The 19,257-nt window shown below is 42.2% G+C and overlaps 1 protein-coding gene across 1 annotated transcript in view; it reads left to right on the forward strand.

The window, feature by feature from the left end:
- The window catches only part of APPBP2 (amyloid beta precursor protein binding protein 2), a 373,616-nt gene that overhangs the window by 192,139 nt on the left and 162,220 nt on the right, over positions 1 to 19,257 (forward strand). Inside the window, exon 4 of the mRNA XM_053707351.1 lies at positions 19,103 to 19,226. Coding sequence (XP_053563326.1) covers positions 19,103 to 19,226 — 124 coding nt within the window. The remainder of the gene's footprint in view (positions 1 to 19,102; positions 19,227 to 19,257) is intronic.

Raw genomic sequence — 19,257 nt, forward strand, 5'->3', positions numbered from 1 at the left:
CAAAAAATATGGGCGTCATTCTTGTGTAACGCCCACATTTTTGGCGCCAGTTTTTTTCACATTATTTCAGTCTCAATTTTTAGTTGCTTCTGGTTTTCTAGAGGCTTGTTTCATTTTGCATTTTTTCCCATTCCTGAAACTGCCATTTAAGGAATTTGATAATTTTGCTTTATATGTTGTTTTTTCTTTTACGTATTGCAAGATGTCACTACCTGACCCTGGATCAGAATCTACTTCTGGAAAAGCGCTGCCTGATGTCGGTACTACCAAAGCTAAGTGCATTTGTTGTAAACTTTTGGTAACTGTTCCTCCGGCGGTAGTTTTTGTGATAAGCTATCCAACGCTGATAATATTTCCATTAGTAATAATCCATTACCTGTTGTTGTTCCTTCAACATCTAATGTTCAGGATGTTCCTGTTAATGTTAAAGAATTTGTTTCTAATTCTATTCGGAAGGCTCTGTCTGTTATTCCTCCTTCTAGTAAATGTAAGAGGTCTTTTAAAACTTCACATATTTCAGATGAATTTTTAAATGACCGCCATCATTCTGACTTATCTATTTCTGATGAGGATCTATCTGGTTCAGAAGATTCTACCTCAGATATTGACACTGATAAATCTTCATATTTGTTTAAGATGGAGTTTATTCGTTCTTTACTTAAAGAAGTGTTGATTGCATTAGATATGGAGGAATCTAGTCCTCTTGATATTAAAACTACTAAGCGTTTAAATTCAGTTTTTAAACCTCATGTAGTTATTCCAGAAGTTTTTCCAGTTCCTGATGCTATTTCAGAAGTAATTTCTAGGGAATGGAATAGTCTGGGTACTTAATTTACTCCTTCTCCAAGGTTTAAGAAATTGTACCCTTTGCCATCTGATAGATTAGAGTTTTGGGAGAAAATCCCCAAAGTTGATGGGGCTATCTCTACTCTTGCTAAACGTACTACTATTCCTACGGCAGATAGTACTTCGTTTAAGGATCCTTTAGATGGGAAGCTTGAATCCTTTCTAAGGAAGGCTTATTTATGTTCAGGTAATCTTCTTAGACCTGCTATTTCTTTGGCTGATGTTGCCGCAGCTTCAACTTTCTGGTTGGAGGCTTTAGCGCAACAAGTGTCAGACCATAATGCTTATAGCATTGTTAAACTCCTTCAACATGCTAATAACTTTATTTGTGATGCCATTTTCGATATCATTAGAATTGATGTCAGGTATATGTCTTTAGCTATTTTAGCCAGAAGAGCTTTATGGCTTAAGTCTTGGAATGCAGATATGACTTCTAAGTCAACTTTGCTTTCTCTTTCTTTCCAAGGTAATAAATTATTTGGTTCTCAGTTAGACTCAATAATTTCAACTGTTACTGGGGGGAAGGGAGCCTTCTTACCTCAGGATAAAAAATCTAAAGGTAAATATAGGGCTGCTAATCGTTTTCGTTCCTTTCGTCAGAATAAGGAACAAAAGCCTGACCCTTCCTCTAAAGGAACAGTTTCCGTTTAGAAACCTTCTCCAGTCTTGAATAAATCCAAGCCTTTTAGAAAGTCAAAACCAGCTCCCAAATCCGCATGAAGGTGCGGCCCTCATTCCAGCACAGCTGGTAGGGGGCAGGTAATGATTTTTCAAAGATGTTTGGATCAATTCGATTCAAAGTCTTTGGATTCAGAACATTGTTTCACAAGGGTACAGAATAGGTTTCAAGGTAAGACCGCCTGTAAGAAGATTATTTCTTTCACGCATTCCAGTAAACCCAGTAAAGGCTCAAGCGTTTCTGAAATGTGTTTCAGATCTGGAGTCAACTGGGGTAATTGTGCCAGTTCCAGTTCTGGAACAGGGCCTGGGGTTTTATTCAAATCTGTTCATTGTTCCAAAGAAAGAGAATTCTTTCAGACCAGTTCTGGATCTAAAATTATTGAATCGTTATGTAAAGATACCAACATTCAAGATGGTGACTATAAGGACTATTCTGCCTTTTGTTCAGCAAGGGCATTAAATGTCTACAATAGACTTACAGGATGCATATCTTCATATTCCAATTCATCCGGACCATTATCAGTTCCTGAGATTCTCTTTTCTAGACAAGCATTACCAGTTTGTTGCTCTTCCTTTTGGCCTAGCAACAGCTCCAAGGATCTTTTCGAAGGTTCTCGGTGCCCTTCTTTTTGTAATCAGGGAGCAGGGTATTGCAGTATTTCCTTATTTGGACGATATCTTGGTACTTGCTCAGTCTTTACATTCTGCAGAATCTCACACAAATCAACTTGTGTTGTTTCTTCAAAGACATGGTTGGAAGATCAATTTACCAAAGAGTTCCTTGATTCCTCAGACAAGGGTAACCTTTTTGGGTTTCCAAATAGATTCAGTGTCCATGACCTTGTCTCTAACAGAAAAGAGACGTCTGAAATTGGTTTCAGCTTGTCGAAACCTTCAGTCTCAATCTTTCCCTTCGGTAGCTTTGTGCATGGAAATTTTAGGTCTCATGACTGCTGCATTGGACGCAATCCCTTTTGCTCGTTTTCACATGAGATCTCTTCAGCTTTGTATGCTGAACCAATGGTGCAGGGATTATACAAAGATATCACAATTAATATCCTTAAATCCCAATGTTCGATCTTCTCTGACTTGGTGGTTAGATCACCATCGTTTAGTTCAAGGGGCCTCTTTTGTTCGTCCAACCTGGACTGTGATCTCAACAGATGCGAGTCTTTCAGGTTGGGGAGCTGTATGGGGATCTCTGACAGCGCAGGGGGTTTGGGAATCTCAGGAGGCGAGATTACCTATCAACATTTTGGAACTCCGTGCGATTTTCAGAGCTCTTCAGTTCTGGCCTCTTCTGAAGAGAGAATCGTTTATTTGTTTTCAGACAGACAATGTCGCAACCGTGGCATATGTCAATCATCAAGGGGGGACTCGCAGTCCTCAGGCTACGAAAGAAGTATCTCGGATACTTGTATGGGCGGAATCCAGCTCCTGTCTAATTTCTGCGGTTCACATCCCAGGTATAGACAATTGGCAAGCGGATTATCTCAGTCGCCAGACGTTACATCCGGGCGAATGGTCTCTTCACCCAGAGGTATTTCTTCAGATTGTTCAAATTTGGGGGCTTCCAGAAATAGTTCTGATAGCCTCTCATCTAAACAAGAAACTTCCGAGGTATCTGTCCAGATCCAGGGATCCTCAGGCGGAAGCAGTGGACGCGTTGTCACTTCCTTGGAATTATCAACCTGCTTATATCTTTCCGCCTCTAGTTCTTCTTCCAAGAGTGATTTCCAAAATCCAAATGGAGCGTTCGTTTGTACTGCTGGTGGCTCCAGCATGGCCACACAGGTTTTGGTATGCGGATCTCGTTCGGATGGCAAGTTGCCAACCTTGGACACTTCCGTTAAGGCAAGACCTTCTGTCTCAAGGCCCATTTTTCCATCAGGATCTCAAATCATTAAATTTGAAGGTATGGAGATTGAACGCTTAATACTTAGTCATAGAGGTTTCTCTGACTCAGTGATTAATACTATGTTACAGGCTCGTAAATCTGTGTCTAGAAAGATCTATTACCGAGTCTGGAAGACTTACATTTCTTGGTGTTCTTCACATAAATTCTCTTGGCATTCTTTTAGAATTCCTAGAATTTTACAGTTTCTTCAAGATGGTTTGGATAAGGGTTTGTCTGCAAGTTCCTTGAAAGGACAAATCTCTGCTCTTTCGGTTCTTTTTCACAGAAAGATTGCTAATCATCCTGATATTCATTGTTTTGTACAGGCTTTGGTTCGTATCAAGCCTGTCATTAAGTCAATCTCTCCTCCTTGGAGTCTCAATTTGGTTCTGAGGGCTTTACAGGCTCCTCCGTTTGAACCTATGCATTCTCTGGATATTAAATTACTTTCCTGGAAAGTTTTGTTCCTTTTGGCCATCTCTTCTGCTAGAAGAGTTTCTGAGTTATCTGCTCTTTCTTGTGAATCTCCTTTTCTGATTTTTCATCAGGATAAGGCGGTGTTGCGGACTTCATTTAATTTTTTACCTAAAGTTGTGAATTCTAACGGCATTAGTAGAGAAATTGTTGTCCCTTCATTGTGTCCTAATCCTAAGAATTCTCTGGAGAGATCTTTACATTCTTTGGATGTAGTAAGAGCTTTGAAATATTATGTTGAAGCTACTAAAGATTTCAGAAAGACTTCTAGTCTATTTGTTATCTTTTCTGGGTCGAGGAAAGGTCAGAAGGCTTCTGCCATTTCTTTGGCGTCTTGGTTAAAGTCTTTGATTCATCATGCTTATGTAGAGTCGGGTAAGTCCCCGCCTCAAAGGATTACGGCTCATTCTACTAGGTCAGTTTCTACTTCCTGGGCTTTTAGGAATGAAGCTTCTGTTGATCAGATTTGCAAAGCAGCAACTTTTATTTTTTCAGCGGAATTGGCTGTCTTTATTTATCCCTCCCTCTCTAGTGACTCTTGTGTGGAAGTTCCACATCTTGGGTATCTGCTATCCCATACGTCACTAGCTCATGGACTCTTGCTAATTACATGAAAGAAAACATAATTTATGTAAGAACTTACCTGATAAATTCATTTCTTTCATATTAGCAAGAGTCCATGAGGCCCACCCTTTTTGTGGTGGTTATGATTTTTTTGTATAAAGCACAATTATTCCAATTCCTTATTTTTGATGCTTTCGCTCCTTTCTTATCACCCCACTTCTTGGCTATTCGTTAAACTGAATTGTGGGTGTGGTGAGGGGTGTATTTATAGGCATTTTGAGGTTTGGGAAACTTTGCCCCTCCTGGTAGGAATGTATATCCCATACGTCACTAGCTCATGGACTCTTGCTAATATGAAAGAAATTAATTTATCAGGTAAGTTCTTACATAAATTATGTTTTTTATAAATTTCCTGTAGAAGTTGGAAAATCCCAGGAATTTTTTAACTTGTTTTCTGGTTTTGGGTATGGGCCAGTCAAGAATTGTTTGTATTTTAGTCTTTTCCATAAATATACCTTTGGATGATATGTGATATCCAAGGAATGTAATTTCAGGTGAATGGAAGGTACACTTTTCGGGTTTAACATATAAATGTTGAGCCAATAATCTGGAAAGAACTATCCTAACATGTTTAACATGTTTAGCTTCGTTTGCTGAGAATATTAGGATATCATCCAGGTAGATAACTAGGAATGTGTCGAAGATCTCAAAATACATAATTGATGAACCTTTGGAAGGTGGCGGGGGCATTACACAATCCAAAGGGCATCACTGTGTATTCATATAGGCCATATCTGGTGCGGAAAGCAGTTAGCCACTCATCACCAGAACGTACACGTATTAAATTATAAGCTCCCCTTAGATCAAGTTTGGTATAGATAGATGACCCATGTAACCTCTCGATAAGTTCTGGGATGAGTGGGAGTGGGTATCTATCCTTTTTAGTGATTTTGTTGAGCTCACGGTAATCAACAATTGGGCGAATGGTTTTGTCTTTATTTGTGACAAAAAATATTCCAGCCCCAGCAGGAGAGGTGGAGGGGCTAATGAATCCTTTTCTCTTGCAAGGTGTATCCAGTCCACGGATTCATCCTTACTTGTGGGATATTCTCATTCCCTACAGGAAGTGGCAAAGAGAGCACACAGCAGAGCTGTCCATATAGCTCCCCCCCTAGCTCCACCCCCCAGTCATTCTCTTTGCTGGCTCTGGCAGCAGGGCCTCTCTACGGGAGGGTAAAGTGAATGTGGTGTTAGATTTGTAGTTTTATATCTTCAATCAAAAGTTTGTTATTTTTAAATGCTACCGGTTTGTACTATTTACTCTCTGGCAGAAATGTGATGAAGAATTCTGCTGAGAGGAAAATGATTTTAGCATGTTGTAACTAAAATCCATTGCTGTTCCCACACAGGACTGAGGAGTACCAGAAAACTTCAGTTGGGGGGAACAGTTTGCAGGCTTAACTGCATTGAGGTATGTTTCAGTCATCTTTTTTCTAGTCAAGACAAGGTAATGCTAGAAGACTGAAAAGAATCCCCATGTGGGAAGGGTAAGCCATGTTTCTGAGACTCAGTATAGAACTAAAGGCTTATTTAAGAGGGCTCAATAGGCTGGTTGACACTGTTGCAGGGCAATCGATTATTTTATTTAACAAAATACTCATTATAGACACTTTTAAACACTTTTTTATTACGGGTTTTTTTTCCACATGTCATTATTTTAGTCACCTATTTTGGGATTCTGAAGTCCTCACAACTCCGGAGTGGAGTGGGAGGGGCCTAATTTCGCGCCTCAGTTGCGCAGTTAATTCTGACAGATTGTTCATGCTGCTTCACATGGAGGGTCCAGAGACTGTTTGAGGACTTCAAGAGGCTTGCTTTTCCCAAAACTAATCCATAAGGGCAGGTAGGGCCACAGCAGGCTGCTGTGGCAAGGTGCTGTAGTTTAATAACCGGTTGTAGGCTTTAGACTGCTCCGGTTTGGGCATTAAAGGGTTAATCATTTCAAGAGATTTGGTTCATTTTTCACAGTTTTGTAAAATTGTGTGCGCTTTTTATTTCTTAAAGGCACAGTACCGTTTATTTCAATTTGTGTTTTTTATTGATTAAAGTGTTTTCCAAGCCTGCTTGTGTATAATACTAATCTGTTAAACATGTCTGACACTAAGGAAAGGCCTTGTTCTATGTGTTCAGAAGCCATGGTGGAACCCCCACTCAAAATGTGTCCCAAGTGCACTAATGTGTCTATACACTTTAAAGATCATATTGTGTCACTTAAAAATATAGCCCTTGATGATTCTTTGACCGAAGGTAATGAGGATAGTCCGCCTTCCTCTCCCCATGTGTCATCACCAGTTACGCCCGCTCAAGCGATACCTAGTACCTCTAGTGCATTGGCACCTATTACATTGCAACAACTAGCGACAGTCATGGATAATTCCCTTGCGGCCTTTCTATCCAAACTGCCAGTTTTCCCTAAAAAGCGCGATAGCTCTGTTTTAAGGACAGATGAGGAGTAGTCGGAAGCTTTGGGAGTTTTATCTGATGTACCCTCACAACACTCTGAAGTAGGGGCAAGGGATGTGATGTCTGAGGGAGAAATTTCCGACTCAGGAAAGGTTTCTCAGCGGGCAGAATCAGATTCACTAGCGTTTAAATTCAAATTGGAACACCTCCGCGTACTGCTTAGGGAGGTTTTATCAACTCTGGATGATTGTGACCCTATGGTGGTCCCAGAGAAATTGTGTAAAATGGACAAATATCTAGAAGTCCCTGTATACACTGATGCGTTTCCAATCCCTAAGAGGGTGGCGGATATTGTTGCTAGGGAGTGGGAGAGACCAGGTGTACCCTTTGTTCCCCCCCCCTATCTTTAAGAAAATGTTCCCCATAACTGATCCCAGGCGGGACGCGTGGCAGACGGTCCCTAAGGTAGAGAGGGCAGTTTCGACACTAGCCAAGCGCACAACCATCCCAATTGAAGACAGTTGTGCTTTTAAAGATCCTATGGATAAAAAGTTAGAAGGTTTACTAAAGAAAATATTTGTTCAACAAGGTTTCCTTTTCCAACCGATTGCCTGCATTATTCCTGTAACTACTGCAGCGGCTTTTTGGTTTGAGGCTCTGGAGGAGTCGCTCCAGAGGGAGACTTCATATGATGAAGTCATGGATAGAATTAGTGCTCTAAAACTGGCTAATTCTTTTATCACAGATGCCGCTTTGCAATTAGCTAAGTTAGCGGCGAAAAATTCTGGTTTTGCCATTATGGCGCACAGAGCGCTTTGGCTCAAGTCATGGTCGGCCGATGTGTCGTCCAAATCAAAATTACTAAATATCCCTTTCAAGGGAAAGACCCTTTTTGGGCCCGAGTTGAAAGAGATTATTTCGGATATCACCGGGGGAAAGGGCCATGCTCTCCCGCAAGATAGGCCTTTTAAGGCTAAAAACAAGGCTAATTTTCGTTCCTTTCGCAACTTCAGGAGTGGTCCTGCTTCAACCTCTGCACCCGCAAAGCAAGAGGGTAACGCTTCACAGCCCAAGGCAACCTGGAAGCCTTTGCAGGGCTGGAACAAGGGTAAACAGGCCAAGAAGCCTGCAGCTGCTACTAAGACAGCATGAAGGGGTAGCCCCCGATCCGGGACCGGATCTGGTAGGGGGCAGACTCTCTCTCTTCGCTCAGGCTTGGGCGAGAGATGTTCTCGATCCCTGGGCATTAGAGATCGTTACTCAGGGATATCTTCTAGAATTCAAGGACTCCCCTCCAACGGGAAGGTTCCACATTTCTCGTCTGTCTACAGACCAGACAAAGAAAGAGGCGTTCTTACGCTGTGTAGAAGATCTACTCAAGATGGGAGTGATATATCCAGTCCCAATTACAGAACAAAGACTGGGTTTTTACTCAAACCTGTTTGTGGTTCCCAAAAAGGAAGGAACTTTCAGGCCAATCCTGGATCTAAAAATTCTAAACAAATTCCTCAGAGTTCCATCATTCAAGATGGAGACCATTCGAACAATCTTACCTATGATCCAGGAAGGTCAGTATTTGACTACCGTGGATCTAAAGGATACGTACCTACATATTCCTATCCACAAAGATCATCATCAGTTCCTAAGGTTCGCCTTTCTGGACAAGCATTACCAGTTCGTGGCCCTTCCCTTCGGGTTGGCCACCGCTCCCAGAATTTTCACAAAAGTTCTAGGGTCCCTTCTGGCGGTACTAAGACCGCGGGGCATTGCAGTAGCACCCTATCTGGACGACATCTTAATACAGGCGTCGTCTTTTTCCCAGAGCCAAGGCTCATATGGAGATTGTTCTGGCCTTTCTAAGGTCTCACGGGTGGAAGGTGAACATCGAAAAAAGTTCTCTGTCCCCGCTCACAAGGGTTCCCTTTCTGGGAACATTAATAGACTTGGTAGAAATGAAAATATTTCTGACGGAGGTCAGAAAGTTAAAGCTTTTAACTACTTGCCGAGTTCTTCATGCCATTCCTCGGCCATCTGTAGCTCAGTGCATGGAGGTAATCGGATTGATGGTAGCGGCAATGGACGTAGTTCCTTTTGCTCGAATACATTTCAGACCACTGCAACTGTGCATGCTCAAACAGTGGAATGGAGATTATGCAGATTTGTCTCCTCAAATACAACTGGACCAGTAGACCAGATATTCTCTTCTCTGGTGGTTGTCTCAGGATCACCTGTCTCAGGGAATGTGCTTCCACAGACCGGAGTGGATCATTGTAACGACCGACGCCAGTCTGTTAGGCTGGGGTGCGGTCTGGGACTCCCTGAAAGCTCAGGGCCTATGGTCTCGGGAAGAGTCTCTTCTCCAGATAAACATTTTGGAACTGAGAGCGATATTCAACACGCTTCAGGCATGGCCTCAACTAGCGGCGGCCAAATTCATCAGATTTCAGTCGGACAACATCACGACTGTAGCGTACATCGATCATCAGGGGGGAACAAAGAGTTCCCTAGCGATGAAGGAAGTAACCAAAATAATCAGGTGGGCGGAGGATCACTCCTGCCATCTATCTGCAATTCACATCCCAGGAGTAGACAACTGGGAGGCGGATTTTCTAAGTCGTCAGACTTTTCACCCGGGGGAGTGGGAACTCCACCCGGAGGTTTTTGCTCAGCTGACCCAGCTATGGGGCATTCCAGAATTGGATCTGATGGCGTCCCGTCAGAACACCAAACTTCCTCTCTACGGATCCAGGTCCAGAGACCCCAAGGCGGCATTGATAGATGCTCTAGTAGCGCCTTGGTCCTTCAATCTAGCTTATGTCTTTCCACCGTTTCCCCTTCTCCCTCGTCTGGTAGCCAGAATCAAACAGGAGAAGGCTTCGGTAATTCTGATAGCGCCTGCGTGGCCACGCAGGACTTGGTATGCAGACCAAGTGGACATGTCATCTGTCCCACCATGGACACTGCCAACGAGGCAGGATCTTCTAATACAGGGTCCATTCAAGCATCCAAATCTAGTTTCTCCAACATAGGTGTGTCCGGTCCACGGCGTCATCCTTACTTGTGGGATATTCTCTTCCCCAACAGGAAATGGCAAAGAGCCCAGCAAAGCTGGTCACATGATCCCTCCTAGGCTCCGCCTTCCCCAGTCATTCTCTTTGCCGTTGTACAGGCAACATCTCCACGGAGATGGCTTAGAGTTTTTTAGTGTTTAACTGTAGTTTTTATTATTCAATCAAGAGTTTGTTATTTTAAAATAGTGCTGGTATGTACTATTTACTCTGAAACAGAAAAGAGATGAAGATTTCTGTTTGTAAGAGGAAAATGATTTTAGCAACCGTTACTAAAATCGATGGCTGTTTCCACATAGGACTGTTGAGAGGAATTAACTTCAGTTGGGGGAACAGTGAGCAGACTTTTGCTGCTTGAGGTATGACACATTCTAACAAGACGATGTAATGCTGGAAGCTGTCATTTTCCCTATGGGATCCGGTAAGCCATTTTTATTACAGAAAGAAAAAAAAAGGGCTTCACAAGGGCTTTTTAAGACTGTAGACATTTTCTGGGCTAAATCGATTTATATATAAACATATTTTATACTCCATAGCCTTGAGGAATTATTTTAATCTTGGGAATTATGTAAAATAACCGGCAGGCACTGTATTGGACACCTTACTCTCTAGGGGCTTTCCCTAATCATAGGCAGAGTCTCATTTTCGCGCCTCTATTGCGCACTTGTTTTTGAGAAGCAGGACATGCAGATGCATGTGTGAGGAGCTCTGATACATAGAAAAGACTTTCTGAAGGCGTCATTTGGTATCGTATTCCCCTTTGGGCTTGGTTGGGTCTCAGCAAAGCAGATACCAGGGACTGTAAAGGGGTTAAATATAAAAACGGCTCCGGTTCCGTTATTTTAAGGGTTAAAGCTTCCAAATTTGGTGTGCAATACTTTTAAGGCTTTAAGACACTGTGGTGAAATTTTGGTGAATTTTGAACAATTCCTTCATACTTTTTCGCAATTGCAGTAATAAAGTGTGTTCAGTTTAAAATTTAAAGTGACAGTAACGGTTTATTTTAAAACGTTTTTTGTACTTTGTTATCAAGTTTTTGCCTGTTTAACATGTCTGAACTACCAGATAGACTGTGTTCTGAATGTGGGGAAGCCAAGGTTCCTTCTCATTTAAATAGATGTGATTTATGTGACACAAAATTTAGAGAAAATGATGCCCAAGATGATTCCTCAAGTGAGGGGAGTAAGCATGGTACTGCATCATCCCCTCCTTCGTCTACACCAGTCTTGCCCACACAGGAGGCCCCTAGTACATCTAGCGCGCCAATACTCCTTACTATGCAACAACTAACGGCTGTAATGGATAATTCTATCAAAAACATTTTAGCCAAAATGCCCACTTATCAGCGAAAGCGCGACTGCTCTGTTTTAGAAAATACTGAAGAGCATGAGGACGCTGATGATATTAGTTCTGAAGGGCCCCTACACCAGTCTGAGGGGGCCAGGGAGGTTTTGTCTGAGGGAGAAATTTCAGATTCAGGGAAAATTTCTCAACAAGCTGAACCTGATGTGATTACATTTAAATTTAAATTGGAACATCTCCGCGCTCTGCTTAAGGAGGTGTTATCTACTCTGGATGATTGTGAGAATTTGGTCATTCCAGAGAAACTATGTAAAATGGACAAGTTCCTAGAGGTCCCGGGGCCCCCCGAAGCTTTTCCTATACCCAAGCGGGTGGCGGACATTGTAAATAAAGAATGGGAAAGGCCCGGTATACCTTTCGTCCCTCCTCCCATATTTAAAAAATTGTTTCCTATGGTCGACTCCAGAAAGGACTTATGGCAGACAGTCCCCAAGGTCGAGGGGGCGGTTTCTACTCTAAACAAACGCACCACTATACCCATAGAAGATAGTTGTGCTTTCAAAGATCCTATGGATAAAAAATTAGAAGGTTTGCTTAAAAAGATGTTTGTTCAGCAAGGTTACCTTCTACAACCAATTTCATGCATTGTTCCTGTCACTACAGCAGCGTGTTTCTGGTTCGATGAGCTAGAAAAGGCGCTCAATAATAATTCTTCTTCTTATGAGGAGATTATGGAAAGAATTCATGCTCTCAAACTGGCTAATTCTTTCACCCTAGACGCCACTTTGCAATTGGCTAGGTTAGCGGCGAAAAATTCTGGTTTTGCTATTGTGGCGCGCAGAGCGCTTTGGTTAAAATCTTGGTCAGCGGATGCGTCTTCCAAGAACAAATTGCTTAACATTCCTTTCAAGGGGAAAACGCTGTTTGGCCCTGACTTGAAAGAGATTATCTCTGATATCACTGGGGGCAAGGGCCACGTCCTTCCCCAGGATAGGTCTTTCAAGGCCAAAAATAAACCTAATTTTCGTCCCTTTCGCAGAAACGGACCAGCCCCAAGTGCTACGTCCTCTAAGCAAGAGGGTAATACTTCTCAAGCCAAGCCAGCCTGGAGACCAATGCAAGGCTGGAACAAAGGAAAGCAGGCCAAGAAACCTGCCACTGCTACCGGGACCGGATCTGGTGGGGGGCAGACTCTCTCTCTTCGCTCAGGCTTGGGCAAGAGATGTTCTGGATCCTTGGGCACTAGAAATAGTCTCCCAAGGTTATCTTCTGGAATTCAAGGGGCTTCCCCCAAGGGGGAGGTTCCACAGGTCTCAATTGTCTTCAGACCACATAAAAAAACAGGCATTCTTACATTGTGTAGAAGACCTGTTAAAAATGGGAGTGATTCATCCTGTTCCATTAGGAGAACAAGGGATGGGGTTCTACTCCAATCTGTTCGTAGTTCCCAAAAAAGAGGGAACATTCAGACCAATCTTAGATCTCAAGATCCTAAACAAGTTTCTCAAGGTTCCATCGTTCAAAATGGAAACCATTCGAACAATTCTTCCTTCCATCCAGGAAGGTCAATTCATGACCACGGTGGATTTAAAGGATGCGTATCTACATATTCCTATCCACAAGGAACATCATCGGTTCCTAAGGTTCGCATTCCTGGACAAGCATTACCAGTTTGTGGCACTTCCGTTCGGATTAGCCACTGCTCCAAGGATTTTCACAAAGGTACTAGGGTCCCTTCTAGTGGTGCTAAGACCAAGGGGCATTGCAGTAGTACCTTACTTGGACGACATTCTGATTCAATCGTCGTCCCTTCCTCAAGCAAAGGCTCACACGGACATTGTCCTGGCCTTTCTCAGATCTCACGGGTGGAAAGTGAACGTAGAAAAAAGTTCTCTATCTCCGTCAACAAGGGTTCCCTTCTTGGGAACAATAATAGACTCCTTAGAAATGAGGATTTTTCTGACAGAGGCCAGAAAATCAAAACTTCTAAACTCTTGTCAAATACTTCATTCTGTTCCTCTTCCTTCCATAGCGCAGTGCATGGAAGTAATAGGTTTGATGGTAGCGGCAATGGACATAGTTCCTTTTGCGCGAATTCATCTAAGACCATTACAACTGTGCATGCTCAGTCAGTGGAATGGGGACTATACAGACTTGTCTCCGACGATACAAGTAGATCAGAGGACCAGAGGTTCACTCCGTTGGTGGCTGTCCCTGGACAACCTGTCACAGGGGATGAGCTTCCGCAGACCAGAGTGGGTCATTGTCACGACCGACGCCAGTCTGGTGGGCTGGGGCGCGGTCTGGGGACCCCTGAAAGCTCAGGGTCTTTGGTCTCGGGAAGAATCTCTTCTCCCGATAAATATTCTGGAACTGAGAGCGATATTCAATGCTCTCAAGGCTTGGCCTCAGCTAGCAAAGGCCAAGTTCATACGGTTTCAATCAGACAACATGACGACTGTTGCGTACATCAACCATCAGGGGGGAACAAGGAGTTCCCTGGCGATGGAAGAAGTGACCAAAATCATTCAATGGGCGGAGACTCACTCCTGCCACTTGTCTGCAATCCACATCCCAGGAGTGGAAAATTGGGAAGCGGATTTTCTGAGTCGTCAGACACTTCATCCGGGGGAGTGGGAACTCCATCCGGAAATCTTTGCCCAAATTACTTAATTGTGGGGCATTCCAGACATGGATCTGATGGCCTCTCGTCAGAACTTCAAGGTTCCTTGCTACGGGTCCAGATCCAGGGATCCCAAGGCGACTCTAGTAGATGCACTAGTAGCACCTTGGACCTTCAAACTAGCTTATGTATTCCCGCCGTTTCCTCTCATCCCCAGGCTGGTAGCCAGGATCAATCAGGAGAGGGCATCGGTGATCTTGATAGCTCCTGCGTGGCCACGCAGGACTTGGTATGCAGACCTGGTGAATATGTCATCGGCTCCACCATGGAAGCTACCTTTGAGACGGGACCTTCTTGTTCAAGGTCCGTTCGAACATCCGAATCTGGTCTCACTCCAACTGACTGCTTGGAGATTGAACGCTTGATCTTATCAAAGCGAGGGTTCTCAGATTCTGTCATTGATACTCTTGTTCAGGCCAGAAAGCCTGTAACTAGAAAAATTTACCACAAAATATGGAAAAAATATATCTGTTGGTGTGAATCTAAAGGATTCCCTTGGGACAAGGTAAACATTCCTAAGATTCTATCCTTTCTTCAAGAAGGTTTGGAGAAAGGATTATCTGCAAGTTCCTTGAAGGGACAGATTTCTGCCTTGTCTGTGTTACTTCACAAAAAGCTGGCAGCTGTGCCAGATGTTCAAGCCTTTGTTCAGGCTCTGGTTAGAATCAAGCCTGTTTACAAACCTTTGACTCCTCCTTGGAGTCTCAATTTAGTTCTTTCAGTTCTTCAGGGGGTTCCGTTTGAACCCTTACATTCCGTTGATATTAAGTTATTATCTTGGAAAGTTTTGTTTTTGGTTGCTATTTCTTCTGCTAGAAGAGTTTCAGAATTATCTGCTCTGCAGTGTTCTCCTCCTTATCTGGTGTTCCATGCAGATAAGGTGGTTTTACGTACTAAACCTGGTTTTCTTCCGAAAGTTGTTTCTAACAAAAACATTAACCAGGAGATAGTCGTGCCTTCTTTGTGTCCGAATCCAGCTTCAAAGAAGGAACGTTTGTTGCACAATTTGGATGTTGTTCGTGCTCTAAAATTCTATTTAGATGCTACAAAGGATTTTAGACAAACATCTTCCTTGTTTGTTGTTTATTCTGGTAAAAGGAGAGGTCAAAAAGCAACTTCTACCTCTCTCTCTTTTTGGATTAAAAGCATCATCAGATTGGCTTATGAGACTGCCGGACGGCAGCCTCCTGAAAGAATCACAGCTCATTCCACTAGGGCTGTGGCTTCCACATGGGCCTTCAAGAACGAGGCTTCTGTTGATCAGATATGTAGGGCAGCGACTTGGTCTTCACTGCACACTTTTACTAAATTTTACAAGTTTGATACTTTTGCTTCTTCTGAGGCTATTTTTGGGAGAAAGGTTTTGCAAGCCGTGGTGCCTTCCATCTAGGTGACCTGATTTGCTCCCTCCCTTCATCCGTGTCCTAAAGCTTTGGTATTGGTTCCCACAAGTAAGGATGACGCCGTGGACCGGACACACCTATGTTGGAGAAAACAGAATTTATGTTTACCTGATAAATTACTTTCTCCAACGGTGTGTCCGGTCCACGGCCCGCCCTGGCTTTTTAATCAGGTCTGGTAATTTATTTTCTTTAACTACAGTCACCACGGTATCATATGGTTTCTCCTATGCAAATATTCCTCCTTTACGTCGGTCGAATGACTGGGGAAGGCGGAGCTTAGGAGGGATCATGTGACCAGCTTTGCTGGGCTCTTTGCCATTTCCTGTTGGGGAAGAGAATATCCCACAAGTAAGGATGACGCCGTGGACCGGACACACCGTTGGAGAAAGTAATTTATCAGGTAAACATAAATTCTGTTTTCTCTGCGGCTGACTGCTTGGAGATTGAACGCTTAATTCTATCTAAGCGTGTTTTCTCTGAATTAGTTATAGATACTCTGATCCAGGCCAGAAAGCCTGTCACCAGGAAAATTTACCATAAGATATGGCGGACATATCTGTGTTGGTGTGAATCCAAGGGTTACTCGTGGAGTAAGATTAGGATTCCAAGGATATTGTCTTTTCTCCAAGAAGGATTGGAGAAAGGTTTGTCAGCTAGTTCCTTAAAGGGACAGATATCTGCTCTGTCTATCCTTTTACACAAGCGTCTGGCAGAGGTACCAGACGTTCAAGCGTTTGCTCATTCTTTAGTCAGAATCAAGCCTGTCTATAAACCTGTGGCTCCGCCATGGAGTCTAAATTTAGTTCTTTCAGTTCTTCAAGGGGTTCCGTTTAAACCTTTACATTCCATAGATATTAAGTTATTATCTTGGAAACTTTTGTTTTTGGTAGCTATATCTTCTGCTCGAAGAGTTTCAGAATTGTCTGCTTTGCAGTGTAATTCTCCCTATCTGGTGTTCCATGCAGATAAGGTAGTTTTGCATACCAAACCTGGTTTTCTTCCTAAAGTTGTTTCTAATAGGAATATTAACCAGGAAATCAGTGTTCATTCCCTGTGTCTTAATCCATCTTCAAAGAAGGAACGTCTATTACATAATCTTGATGTAGTTCGTGCTTTAAAGTTCTATTTACAAGCAACTAAGGATTTAAGACAAACATCTTCCTTGTTTGTTATCTATTCTGGTAAGAGGAGAGGTCAGAAAGCGACTGCTACCTCTCTTTCCTTTTGGCTGAAAAGCATCATCCGTTTGGCCTATGAGACTGCTGGCCAGCAGCCTCCTGAAAGAATTACTGCTCATTCTACCAGAGCAGTGGCTTCCACATGGGCTTTCAAAAATGAGGCTTCTGTTGAACAGATTTGTAAGGCAGCGACTTGGTCTTCACTGCATACTTTTGCCAAATTTTACAAATTCGATACTTTTGCTTCTTCGGAGGCTATTTTTGGGAGAAAGGTTTTGCAAGCAGTGGTGCCTTCCGTTTAAGGTACCTGTCTTGTTCCCTCCCTTCATCCGTGTCCTAAAGCTTTGGTATTGGTATCCCACAAGTAAAGGATGAATCCGTGGACTGGATACACCTTGCAAGAGAAAACAAAATTTATGCTTACCTGATAAATTACTTTCTCTTGCGGTGTATCCAGTCCACGGCCCGCCCTGGCATTTAAGTCAGGTAAATTTTTTTTGTTTAAACTACAGTCACCACTGCACCCTATGGTTTCTCCTTTTTCTTCCTAACCTTTGGTCGAATGACTGGGGGGTGGAGCTAGAGGGGGAGCTATATGGACAGCTCTGCTGTGCTCTCTTTGCCACTTCCTGTAGGGAATGAGAATATCCCACAAGTAAAGGATGAATCCGTGGACTGGATACACCGCAAGAGAAAGTAATTTATCAGGTAAGCATAAATTCTGTTTTCATGGTGTTCTTCTCATAAATTCTCCTGGCATTCTTTTAGAATTCCTAGAATTTTACAGTTTCTTCAGGATGGTTTGGATAAAGGTTTGTCTGCAAGTTCCTTGAAGGGACAAATTTCTGCTCTTTCTGTTTTGTTTCAAAGAAAAATTGCTAAGCTTCTTGATATTCACTGTTTTGTACAGTCTCTGGTCCATATCAAGCCTGTCATAAGTAAATTGCTCCTCCTTGGAGTCTTAATTTGATTTTGAAGGCTTTACCGGCTACTCCTTTTGAACCTACGCATTCCTTGGATATTAAACTACTTTCTTGGAAAGTGTTGTTCCTTTTGGCTATCTCTTCTGCTAGAAGAGTTTCCAAATTATCTGGTCTTTTTTGTGAGTCTCCTTTTCTGATTTTTTTCATCAGGATAAGGCAGTTTTGCGGACTTTATTTAAATTCCTACCTAAGGTTGTGAATTCTAACAACATTAATAGGGAAATTGTTGTCCCCTTTTTGTGTTCTAATCCTAAGAGTTCTTTGGAGAGATCCTTATATTCTCTGGATGTTGTAAGAGCTTTGAAATATTATGCTGAAGCTACTAAAGATTTCAGGAAGACTTCTAATCTATTTGTCTTTTCTGGTTCTAGGAAAGGTCAGAAAGCTTCTTCCATTTCCTTGGCATCTTGGTTAAAGCTTTTGATTCATCAGGCTTATTTGGAGTCGGGTCAGGCCCCGCCTCAGAGAATCACAGCTCATTCATCTAGATCAGTTTCCACTTTGTGGGCTTTTAAGAATGAAGCTTCAGTTGATCAGATTTGCAAAGCAGCAACTTGGTCTTCTTTGCATAGATTTACTAAATTCTACCGTTTTGATGTATTTGCCTCTTCGTAAGCAGTTTTTGGTAAAAAAGTTCTTAACTCAGCTGTTTGATTCCTCTGCTAATATTTTAAGTTTTTTCTTTGCATTTATGAGAAAAACTTATTCTTTTGGTTGTGGATTTATTTTTTTCAGTGGAAAATGGCTGTTTTTATTTTTATCCACATCTTGGGTATTGCTATCCCATACGTCACTAGCTCATGGACTCTTGCCAGTTACATGAAAGAAAACATAATTTATGTAAGAACTTACCTGATAAATTCATTTCTTTCATATTAGCAAGAGTCCATGAGACCCACCCTTTTTATGGTGGTTATGATTTTTTGTATAAAGCACAATTATATTTCCAGTTCCTTTTTGATGCTTTCTACTCCTATTTCTATCACCCCACTACTTGGGTATTCGTTAAACTGAATTGTGGGTGTGGTGAGGGGTGTATTTATAGGCATTTTGAGGTTTGGGAAACTTTGCCCCTCCTGGTAGGAATGTATATCCCATACGTCACTAGCTCATGGACTCTTGCCAATATGAAATAAATGAATTTATCAGGTAAGTTCTTAACATAAATTAGGTTTTATTCTTATCCATAAATTATAATGTACACATAAATGCCCCTTGTGTGGCACAATTTGATTCCATACCTATATCTCTTATTTCACTCAAACCTCTTTCTGCTTTTTTCTCTCCATGCATGTTCTTGCAGGAAGGGGAGGGGTTTGTATGTGTGCATGTTTGAGTCTAATAAATATAATTTACACACACACAAAGACACACACACAATGTTTGTTCATGTTTAGATTTGTTTGTTAATGCTTATTTTTTTAAGTTGTGTTTTTTTCTCTCTTTATTTATACTGTTTTATTATCATTTGTGGGTATCAGTCATCTTTTTTTTATGATGTACCATTTTAACAAATATACTAATAATTTTTACAAATGCATACTGTTTTTTTTTTTCTAGGAGGTTTTCTTTCAGATGCTGGCTGGTACAGTGATGCTGAAAAGGTCTTCCTTTCTTGTCTACAACTTTGCACTCTTCATAATGAGATGCTTCACTGGTTCCGAGCGGTGGAGTGCTGTGTCAGGTGTGTGGCAAAAGTAACTGATGGTAGAATT

The sequence above is a fragment of the Bombina bombina genome, chromosome 3, assembly GCF_027579735.1.
Source record: "Bombina bombina isolate aBomBom1 chromosome 3, aBomBom1.pri, whole genome shotgun sequence".
NCBI lineage: Eukaryota > Metazoa > Chordata > Amphibia > Anura > Bombinatoridae > Bombina > Bombina bombina.